The following is a 12,178-nucleotide window of genomic DNA, read 5'->3' as shown; positions in this document are numbered from 1 at the left end:
GAAATAGCCAAAAACTGAAAACACATCATGTCACAGGACATGTTATGTTACTGTACTGCAATTTATATGTAAGGAGAATATAAACCAACCATATGGTCCAGGGGTTACTGCAGCCTCCTCTTCCTCTCTGTCATCTTCATCCTCCTGATCACTCTCTGCCTCTGTCCCTCTCTCTGAACCTGCAGCCTCCTCTTCATCCCTCACTGTCAATTCTTCCTTTCCCTCTTCTCTTTCACTCATTTCTGCATCTCCTTCTGTGGTCTTCTCCTGCTCTGACCTGCCTGGTCTCTCCAGTTTACTGTCTTCTCCTTCTTCATTTCCCTCCTCCTCTTCCTCCTGTGCACTACTCAGGATTTTCTTGGCTGGCAATATCCCCACTGTTAGGCTTCAGCTAATATCTCCAGCTACTCTGGCCTGCAAAAGTCAAGATGTGAAAAGCTCTTGTTATTATTGTATTACATTACACTGTATGGCCCTGTAGCTAATAAGTAGCCTAAAAACATAACATCAGACGAGATTTATTACATGCACACATCAGTTATGTTTAGACTAGCCTTCTTAATCCCGTTGTATTTGTTGTTTTCCCAGTTTGACAGTAAAGTATGTTGCCTGGTTTAATTTGTGCAGCCGTTATGCCGTGATATGTGAGAGGAAGTGGATTTTATAGTAGCCTACTCCTTAACTAATCATATACAAATGATCGGTCTCAGCAAGCTCTGTGTAGTGTGTTGTAACGATAACGCCCACGAAACGGCGACCCTCTGTAAACGTTATGAATTCAAACATGCCAGTTTGTAATATTCTGTATTCTGCTCTTCTTGTCTTTACTGAAATCAGACTAATCAAACAGCAGAATGCGCTTCCAACTCACGAGGGGAGCGATTTGACTTTTGGCTAACAGACGCGGCTGTTGTTGATACTGACTCGCCTTTAGCAGACATTATAATTATTACAAATTTAACTTTAGATGAAACGTGTTTTAACTTCACCTGGGGAAACAGACTTCACTTTGAGAGGCTCGGGGAGGGGGAGCGCTCAGTCGCTCCAGTCTTTGCCGGGATGCAGGGGGCCCCGCACCGGCAGCAGACTTCGCTGTGCGAAAGCCTGAATGTGCGAACGGCGCTCTGCACGTTTGATGCAGGGACGTAGCTGGGTATTTGAGGGGCAGGGGGCTAAGATTACATCTACAAGTATTATTTATTATGAATTAATATAAATTAATTGTTTGTTTCAATGTTTTAAGAAGCCTGTGCACATAGTGGCAGTTTGTTTTACAAGCAAAGTTTTTGAATGCCAAAGTTAGGGGCAGCTGGGGGCAAGGCCCTACAGTGGGGGCAGCTGCCCCCCCTTGCCCCCCTGTAGATCCGCCCCTGGCAGGGTTAGGCCATGTGGCCCCATAATGAAGACAAAAGAGACTGAATATCAATAGTGGCTATTTCTTATACTCTACAGTAATAGATGTTTATACTTTACTGTAATAGATTTTATTTTTATTTTCTTAATTTCTTATACTCTAATGTATATATATATATATATATATATATATATATATATATATATATATATATATATATATATACATTTGCTTTATTTCAGACACGTAAAAAATGGTCCGTATTACAAAGAAGAAAAACACACATAAAAACAATACATTTATCTCCTGGATATGCTCATAAGCCAGTGAGTCCAATAGATTTTATTTTGGTTTACATGTATTTTGTGTAATATTTACAGTATTTACGTTTTCAGCCACAGTTTGAAAATAAGAATCAATGGAATCAATACAATTTCATCAAAGCATTTCTGATTCTGGATCCAATTATTTGCAAGAAGGCAAATTTGACAACAAATGGCTCTGGCATGAATCCTACGTACAGAAATAGGCTACAATAGAGATAGATAGACAGAGATACTTTATTTATCCTGAAGGAAATTAAGGTGTCCAATAGCTTATACACAAAAAACATCCACATAGGAACACAGACATATGACATATGACATCCAAGCACACATACTCCATAAATAGAAATATATCAATAGTGTGCCTTACAGTAAAGTTTGTTTGTAGCGTGTTTAAAGGAGCGGTGTGGAAAAAATGCAGAAAGGTGCAATGGTATCATAGTGCAAGAGACTGTCAGTGCAAATTCTATATCTATTCAAGTACAACAGGCAACACAATGTAGCACCCGTACAACCACTCTAAGAGTCAATTACGTGAGAATGGGGGTGCTTGGGTTCGGTGTAGTTCAGGTGGATACCACGAGGGTGCACCTAATAAGTTACTAATCAGTTGTAAGACCTTTTAACAATAAGATAGTTGAAAATAATGAGACCCAGAGATGGTTTTCGTTCTAGCAAAGAAAATAAAATAGGGTAACACCCTAGTTTATTGAATACAATTTGGCAAATAGAATACAAAAGCTTTCCCCAAAACTTTAATAATAGTTTTTTTGTTTTTAATTTTTAGCTGGGAACCCCAATGGGGTCAATCACAATGGTTACCCCAGAATAAATGGTATAAAGTTCTCTTACCTTAGCTATTTCTTAACAATCGAGAATACACAGAGAACTCTAACAATACATTTAAAAAAAAAAAACTGCAAAGTGTCCTGAAACAAGTCTTAGAAAATGCAGTGATGGGCCCAATCACACACACATTCACACACGTTCCAGTTTACTCACGGTGACGATTTGAACAAAAAAAAAACGTTGCAGGCCTGTTTGGTCTTGCAAAACATTGAGTGCGCTGAACAGACACTTGCAAAAAATTGAGAGCGTGGAAAAACTTTGGTCCGGATCCTCGGGTGCGGTGCGACTAACCGACAGTTCAGCCCAGCATACGCCCACACTGGCTAGCTATCTCGGCTTCCTCCGATAACGGCCTCCGCTCCTTCTCTCCCGCTCATTAAGACAGGTCTCCGGCTTCGTTTTACTCAGTCTCTCGACTCACCACTATCCCCAGTCCGCGGTCCTCTCCTTTGAGCCTCCCGCTCCGTTTCCTCGGCTTTTTTTCTCGCTCTTTCTAGCGGTTTTTCCTCTTCTCAACGCACCAGCGTCACGTCTCCCACCGGATCCAGCAGAGAGCGCCCGACCGGCAAAAGAAAACTTCCAGAACCTTCTGCAGTCTCTCCTCCGGTCACGTGTATATTCACGTTTCATACCTGAAGCCAATCACTATTGACTATATCGCGTGAATGCCCAAATGACCAATAAAATAGTAACAAAAACAGTAATAAAAAGGATAACTGCATAGAGCCTCTGGAAATATTATTTAGCTAAATAATATAAACTTTAACCGTTAGTCTTAATCACTGTCATGAAATAAAATTACAAATATTCAGCTCCTTTTAATTATGTAAAATATATTAATATTTCTTTGTTAGTAATCAGGTGTCCTCTCTTAGTTATCTAAAGTAAATAAGCGTTTACTTTTTTTTTTTTGATAATCCTGAGACTCTGAGTAAGAGAGATTAATCATAACCCACCCCATTACACTATAATACCCAAGTTTACCACTGGGTTACAACAATATATAAAAAATAGAATAATCATTACTTAACTATACATAGACACTAGTAAAAGACTTTACCTAAACTTTTACCTAAAGTTGAAAACTGTCCATACAGAACATAAGGACAGCATGGTGTATTGACCATACAGGCAAGCTAGCAAAACATGACAAGCACTGAGTGCTGTATTTAGTATTTTGTTGACCAGTGTGTAATGGTTGATTGAAAGAGCTCATACACTTGTTTGCAAGTTGGGCTGTTTGATGGCAAAATTAGCTTTTGTTGCATATTTTAAATGTTTGGGCACAGTTAGAGCCTTTTGCAAACAAAATGTGTCATTTTGACCATGAGTGCCACTGTTTCCAAACACTGGACTGTCTTGACTGTCTTACAGTTTTTTCCGATTGCTAAACGACAGTGGGCACAACTGGAGTCACGTGCAAAACTCAAACTACAGTCTGCACTACCAACAGTCACCTGAGCTAAACAGTTCATATCACCTGCAAAACTCATTTAAAGCAACACAACTCTTAACACACGTCTCAAAACAGGCTCAGTGCAGCCAAACACTATGAACAGTCCTCACTGAGATAACACACACACACACACACACACAAAAACACACACACACACACACACACACTGTCACTCAGAACACACTGAGGGTAAAACACTAGCTCAAACACCAATACAGAAATTACAAACTTTTTCATTTACAGTGCAGTTTGAACTGAACTACAACGTTTTTGGAAATATATAGTGAAAACTTACATAATAAACAAAAGGAATGAAAATCATTTTCAATAAAATTTTGTCGTAATTTATACGGGAAAATAACAAATACATCCCAAAAATACTGTACTAATCCTCCTCTCCAACATCATGTGGTTCGGTCATTCCAGAATATCCACACAGCTTATTTATGTACAACAAAAACGTTGCTCGCGCACCAAAATCGTTCATCTTCCATGACCGCAGAAACTGGCATATTAGGGAAGTTTTGTCTCTAAAGTTTATAACAATTGAATTTCTAGCGGAAAATGGATACTACAGTTGCGCTTTCTGTCTTCAGTGAAAGTATACAACCGTTAGTTTGTTAGTACCTATTTTTTTGTATACAGTATGGTTACCTAGCAACCGAGGCTTGAAGAAACCAAGTGGTAAAAAGTTGTTCAACTTCCTGAAAGAACTGCTAGGTGAGTGGTTAGTGCACTTGCCTTGGGTATGGGTGTTTGGAGTTTGATTCCCCTGTGTGGTGATCTTATTTTTAAAAATTTGGATTGGATAATTTGCATGCAATTGCGCAAGTCAGGACCCGCGAACGCGTATTTTTATTTTTTTTTTGTAGGGTGGTAGGGGAAGACTCATGAATATGCCTGCTCTGGTTGGGTTGGTTAGGTTTAGGCAAGAGGAGTGGGATGGTTATGGTTAGGGTAAGAATGTCAGGGCGATAATATTCCAAAAAGGTGTAATACATGAGTAGTATGGATAACTGTGTGCAAATATATGCCAAGGTACTGTAAATGCACAGGGGTGCAAATAGCATACATTGATATTTGTACCAGGGGTGCAAATAGCATACACTTCTAATTGTACCAGGGGTGCAAATAGCATACACTTCTAATTGCACCAGGGTACAAATAGCATACACTTCTAATTGCACCAGGGTACAAATAGCATACACTGCTAATTGTACCAGGGGTGCAAATAGCCTCACCCTTTACGTTATCACATTGGATGTCTGCATCATCTCTAAATACAAATGAATGTGGTGTTTCTATTGCTTTCACCTCCATTACTTTCGGAAAAACAGTAAGAACACAGTTTTACTACTGTAAAGATATAGTGTTTTTCACTTTTTTTTATAGCTGTATATATAACCTCAGACATCTTACCTGGACGTATTGGTATCTTTGCTCTTTTACCTGTTTCTCTCAAACAGTACAGTGTAGAATTATTTCATTCTTATTTGGTGTTTGTATACAAAAAAAGTCTTTCTGATCTTTCTCTGTATAAATACCATATATGTTCACTAACTAATCTAAAACAAGACACCTGCTTAGGCTTTCAGCTAAAATACCAACCAGCAGTGTTTGATAGGCACCAGACTGAAATCTATTCTGTTCTGAATGTGTGGTTAACAGTTTTGACAGCAGTGTGTTAGCATTTGAACAAAGTGCTGTAAATCTACAGTGTTGTGCACGTTGTGGTTAAAGTCATGGGATAAGGGTGTAGAGTTTTGAAAACTGTGTTCAAGCAATGAAAAATGAACTAGAGTTTGGTCCACATGAACTGCTGCTGTGGAGACTGTAGTTAGAGTTTTGCAGATGTGACTCCAGTTGTGCCCGCTGTCGTTTAGCAATCAAAAAAAGCTGTAATTCTGCACATATTTCTGTTACTGTAGTCCTATAGGACCAGGCTTGTGTACCAGAGTCTGGAAGGACAGGCTAGGACACTGCAGGTTATTTTAACGGTTCCATGGCATGAAAATTTCACTTTATGAGTTTTTTTAACATTAATATGAGTTCCCCCCAGCCTGCCTATGGTCCCCCAGTGGCTAGAAATGGTGATAGGTGTAAACCGAGCCCTGGGTATTCTGCTCTGCCGTGTGTGTGTGTGTGTGTGTGTGTGTGTGTGTGTGTGTGTGTGTGTGTGTGTGTGTGTGTGTGTGTGTGTGTGTGTGTGTGTGTGTGTGTGTGTGTGTGTGTGTGTGTTATCTCAGTGAGGATTGTTCAGTGTTTGGCTACACTGAGCCTGTTCTGAGACGTATGTTAAGAGTTGTGTTGCTGTGAATAAGTTCTGCAGTTGATATGAACTGTTCAGCTCAGGTGACTGCTGCTGTGCAGACTGTAGTTTAAGTTTTGCACGTGTGACTCCAGTTGTGCCCACTGTCGTTTCCCAATCGAACAAAAATTGTATGCAAGTTTACAATGTTGCCAATGTATGTGTGTGAGCGGATTTACACAAGATTAATAAGTAGGTTTTATAAGTAGAAATAGATAAATGAACAAAGGAAACAAATATTGAATGCATGCTTTAATTAGATAGGGTACAGTATCAGAGAATTCACAGATTCATAGTCTTGGATTCTGCTGTCTGCTTAAAGAATATTTGAACAGAAACTTATTTTCCTAACTGATAACTTTGGATAAGATGTGTTGATTTTAGCAGCTGTAGAGCTTATTGATCCTTATGATGTCCCAGGAGGACAAGCCCTGACTCTGGCCGATCTGGACTTTAGGGTCGGGGATGGGGGTGATGGTGTCCTGCCCGTTGATGGAGAAGGCTGTTCTTGCATAGTGCATGATGGAGGTGTAGTCGTAGGGAGTGTTAATGTTGTTGGTGACCTGCTTGTTGAAGTTGTAGGCCATCTTAGGGTCGATGTTGGCCCAATTGATCGTGACGTAGTTGTCGCGATCGCTCCTGGTCTGTTCGTGCCGGAAGCCCAGAGCGTGGTTGAACTCGTGCTGGATGATGCCGTAGTAGACGCAGCCATACCTCTGCAGAGAGAGCACCTGCCTGCCTCCCACTTTGCCCAGACTGGAGAAACATCCTGATTGGTTCTCCACGCTGATGTAGTCGGTCTCGTTGTTACGGGGCACGAAGCGGATACAGGTTTTGCTGTGGAAGCCCTGCAAGGCGTTGTCAATCTGCCGCTTCTCTGAGCTGGTGTACTCACTGCTCACGGTGAAGGGGACCGTCACCAGGCCGCTGGAGTTTTTCTTCCAGAAGCAGTTCTGGTTAGGGCACATTAGGGCATTTCTGGTACTGGGAACCAGCAAGTCTCCTTCCAGCAGGATCTCATTGCTGCCCTTGTTGGAGGTCAGAATCCTGGTGGTGATGTCGACGTTGTCTGGGGCTTCTTCTTCTTCGCCTCCTGGCTCCTGGAGAGGAAGTGCCTGAGAGAGGCCGAGCAGGAGCAGCAGCAGCAGGTTGGCAGAGGGAGTCATCTTCAGGGTCGGTCTGGAGGCTGTGGAGCTTCTCTGGAGAGCTGCTGTGGAGAGACTCCTTGAAGCTTGATGTTTGACTCAGTTCAGTCCAGGGTCTTTATACTGTCCTCTACAGGTGTGTCTGCAGGAGGCTTATGGGTTGGGGTCTACACTGCTAGGCCTGAACAAACCTCTGAAGGGAGGACTCCACAGACAAGCCTACTTATTAAACAAACGTGTCTTTGTCCAGTTTATCCTCATTGTGGGCCACATCCTTATAGCTCCACTAAGCTCAGCTGGTTTTTATTTTTCTTTGGTTTACAAATGACTTTTTAGCAACCTTTATCAAAGTATATATGTACAAATTAAATGTGTGTTACCAAAATACTGTTTCTTCACTCTCTTATAACCTGCGTAATTGAAATCCCGATGTGAACCTTTTATGACAAGCTGAAGAAGAAGGTAGGGAAGGAAATCAGAAGGAAAGGATCTTCCCTACATACTTCTTTCCTTCTCTACGTATGTACATCTCTACGTCCTCTTACCGTGTAGCTGCTGCTCTGCCTGCTGCATTAGGGTTAGGACCCACACACACACACACACAAACACACACACACACACACACACACACACAGACACACACACACACCAAAGATGGGGGCTCAAGTTTGAGACTCCGACTCGAGTCTCACTTACAGTTTTTTCCAACTGCTTACACACGTTTTCAAAACTAAGTCTCCTCTTTTCAAAACTCTACACACAAGTATGCCCTCTCTCACCCCTGCTTTTTGATATTTTCCTTGAACATTTGGCCATGGCATTTCGGAGCTGTATGACTTTTAAGGGTAGTATTAGAGAAGGGCTATCTCACAAAATTTCAGCCTATGCTGATGATATTCTGCTTTTCATAACAGACCCAGACATATCTGTACCAGCCATTCTCAACATTCTGGAACAGTTTGGAAATCTCTGGCTATAAACTTAACCTGGAAAAGAGCGAATTGTTCCCTGTCAACAATGCAGCTCTTAAAAAGCTGACACCAAATTTACCTTTCAAGACTGTGTCTTCATAATTTAAATATCTGGATTACAGTCACTACATTGCTATCTCAAACAGTGGTGACATTGGAAATTGGAAAGGCCCAAAATCCCCATCCCACACCAGGTGGATTAAAGATGTCATATATCATTTAAAGTTAGAAAAGATGAAATATTCACTCAGAGGAAACGTGAGAGAATTCTATTCTACCTGGGGATCTTTCATGGACTATTTTGATGAGGTTTCTGCAGTGGACTGGGAAGAGGTGTAGTGCTACCTTGAGGTTAACTAAATGACTTGCCTGTATTTAATTATCTTTTTTTATCTTTTATTGTTATATTTAACTTTTTCATTTTGTTTTATTTTATTCTTTTCTTTTCTTTCTCTTCTTATGCTTCTTTATGTAGCATTTTGTCTTTATGTAGGATGTACCCTACCTTGTCTTTTTTTTTTTATGGGCGGCAAAATGTAGACTTACTTTACTCCAAATGTATACTTGTACGGATAGTTTATGAGGATGCATGGGGACTGGGGAGGGTGGGGAGTGGGTAGAAGACCTTTCTGTACATGTAATGTATATTGTGCTGTATATTTGTGTATTTATGTACATGGCAGCACTGTTGCTCTATGTACAATTGTATAGAAAACGTGTGAACATTTACAAAACTCTACACACAATTCCCAAAACTGCACACAAAAAATGCAAAATGCAGAGTCAGGGCTTGTCCTCCTTGGACATCATAAGGATCAATAAGCTCTACAGCTGCTAAAAACAACACATCTTATCCAAAGTTATCAGTTAGGAAAACAAGTTTCTGTTCAAATATTCTTTAAGCAGACAGCAGAATCTAAGACAATGAATCTGTGAATTCTCTGATACTGTACGCTATCTAATTAAAGCATTCATTCAATATTTGTTTGTGTGTGTTGTTCATTTATCTATTTCTACATTTAAAACTTACTTATTAATCTTGTGTAAATCAGCTCACTCACATACATTAGCAACACTGTAGACTTGCGTCCATACTGCATGCAACTATCTAATGACTATTTCATCATTACAAATCAATCAGACTTTGCATACAATCTCTCCCCCCCACCCCCTCCCTCGCACAAACACAAACACACAAACACACACATATTCTTTATTCTAAAAATGATACCTTTGGTTTACATGTGTTTGTACTTTTGTTTTCTTGTGTCATACTACTGTAAACAACACTGAGCTACTCTTACAAATGTAATGTTTTACCCAATAAATATGTTCTGTTTTACTGTAACATTAAATTGTTTTTTACAGTGCACTTTTCAACCACTCTCAGCAGATCACTTTCTCTCTAGAACATTGTAAATGTAGATAAAAGCCTATGAAAGACAAAAGACCTTTAGATTTAGAACAACAGTGTGTACATGGTATATCCAAAAATGTACTATTATGAAAAAAGTGTTTGCCATTTGATGCAAATGCTTGATTTCGAGATGTGTTTATGGTATTTTCAATGAAGTGTTTCATTTTGAAGATGTGAGACATTTAGTGTGTGTGTCTGTGTGTTTCCCTAACCCTAACGCAGCAGGCAGAGCAGCAGCTACACAGTAAGAGGACGTAGAGAAGAACCTACCTTCTTCTTCAGCTTGTCATAAAGGCACACATGGGGATTTCAATCACGCAGTTCATCAGAGAGTAAAGAAACAGTATTTTGGTCACACACATTTAATTTGTACATATATACTTTGATAAAGCTTGCTAAAAAGCCATTTGTAAACCAAAGAAAAATAAAAACCAGCTGAGCTCAGTGTAGATATAAGGATGTGTCACACAATGAGGATAAACTGGACAAAGAAACGTTTGTTTAATAAGTAGGCTCGTCTGTGGAGTCCTCCCTTCAGAGGTTTGTTCAGGCCTAGCAGTGTAGAACCCAACCCATAAGCCTCCTGCAGACACACCTGTAGAGGACAGTATAAAGACCCTGGACTGAACTGAGTCAAACATCAAGCTTCAAGGAGTCTCTCCACAGCAGCTCTCCAGAGAAGCTCCACAGCCTCCAGACCGACTCTGAAGATGACTCCCTCTGCCAGCCTGCTGCTGCTGCTCCTGCTCGGCCTCTCTCAGGCCCTTCCTCTTCCAGACACCGTCGACATAACCACCAGGATCCTGACCTCCAACAAGGGCAGCGATGAGATCCTGCTGGAAGGAGACTTGCTGGTTCCCAGTACCAGAAATGCCCTAATGTGCCCTAACCAGAAGTGCTTCTGGAAGAAAAACTCCAGCGGCCTGGTGACGGTCCCCTACACCGTGAGCAGTGAGTACACCAGCTCAGAGAAGCGGCAGATTGACAACGCCTTGCAGGGCTTCCACAGCAAAACCTGTATCCGCTTCGTGCCCCGTAACAACGAGACCGACTACATCAGCGTGGAGAACAAATCAGGATGTTTCTCCTTTCTGGGCAAAGTGGGAGGCGCTCAGTTGCTCTCTCTGCAGAGGTATGGCTGCGTCTCCTACGGCCTCATCCAGCACGAGTTCAACCACGCTCTGGGCTTCTGGCACGAACAGACCAGGAGCGATCGCGACAACTACGTCAGGATCAATTGGGCCAACATGGACCCTAAGATGGCCTTCAACTTCGACAAGCAGGTCACCAACAACCTGAACACTCCCTACGACTACACCTCCATCATGCACTATGGAAGAACAGCCTTCTCCATCAACGGGCAGGACACCATCACCCCCATCCCCGACCCTAAAGTCCAGATCGGCCAGAAGCAGGGCTTGTCCTCAGTGGACATCATACGGATCAATAAGCTCTACAGCTGCTAAAAACAACACATCTTATCCAAAGTTATCAGTTATGAAAACAAGTTTCTGTTCAAATATTCTTTAAGCAGACAGCAGAATCTATGACTATGAATCTGTGAATTCTCTGATACTGTACGCTATCTAATTAAAGCATGCATTCAATATTTGTTTGTGTTGTTCATTTATCTATTTCTACTTAAAAAACTTACTTATTAATCTTGTGTAAATCCGCAGACCCGTCGCTAGACCTCAGTCTTAAGGGGGGCACATGAAATACATGGGGGGGCACAATTATTATTGGCGTACAGTACGTATATGTATAATAATCATATACTCTTGTTATACTATTCGCACGTAATCATCACGTTAAACATAACCAACAGCAATATGACCAGGTAGCCTATATAGCCTACAACACATTACATAGAAGCAATGTTATGAATATCCATAAAACACTTGACTATACAACATATTAGATGTAACACCAGAAGCATCTCTCAAACATTGCATTTTAAAGCAGTCAATAGAAGGATATGCATTGCTATGCATGTGCCATGAGACACACACCCACGCACACACACACACACACACACACACACACACACACACACACACACACACACACACACACACACACACACACACACACACACACACACACACTTCGAACCTACCGGTACTTTGAGTGGAGGCAGCCTGTCCTCTCTCCAGTCCCTCCTGTCATTTGAAGCTGCATGCTTATTTAAGTCCTTGTCTGTAAATCTTAAACCCCTTAATGGAGAAGGTCGCGTCCGATGATACAGATGTGAATTTCCTGCAGGCATAACAAAATGCGGAATCCTTTTTCACCGAGTAGCCTACGCAAGCCAGTCCCTGTTCAAATACCAGCTACAGCTACGTTTTTTTT

At 41.2% G+C, this 12,178-nt stretch overlaps 2 protein-coding genes across 2 annotated transcripts; one reads left to right on the top strand and one right to left on the bottom strand.

Moving 5' to 3' along the window:
- Positions 1-6,532: 6,532 nt before the first annotated feature.
- Positions 6,533-7,512, bottom strand: LOC120569058 (high choriolytic enzyme 1-like). Its single transcript, XM_039816879.1, has one exon. The coding sequence runs from the start codon at positions 7,457-7,459 to the stop codon at positions 6,674-6,676; it is 786 nt and encodes a 261-aa protein (XP_039672813.1). The 5' UTR covers positions 7,460-7,512; the 3' UTR covers positions 6,533-6,673.
- A 2,971-nt stretch (positions 7,513-10,483) lies between these two features.
- On the top strand, positions 10,484-11,437 carry LOC120569059 (high choriolytic enzyme 1-like). The gene has a single exon (XM_039816880.1). It carries the CDS (start codon positions 10,537-10,539, stop codon positions 11,290-11,292), a length of 756 nt encoding a protein of 251 aa, XP_039672814.1. The 5' UTR covers positions 10,484-10,536; the 3' UTR covers positions 11,293-11,437.
- The last annotated feature ends 741 nt before the right edge of the window (positions 11,438-12,178 follow it).

Source organism: Perca fluviatilis, chromosome 11 (genome assembly GCF_010015445.1).
Source record: "Perca fluviatilis chromosome 11, GENO_Pfluv_1.0, whole genome shotgun sequence".
NCBI lineage: Eukaryota > Metazoa > Chordata > Actinopteri > Perciformes > Percidae > Perca > Perca fluviatilis.
This window is presented reverse-complemented; position numbering and strand designations above follow the sequence as displayed.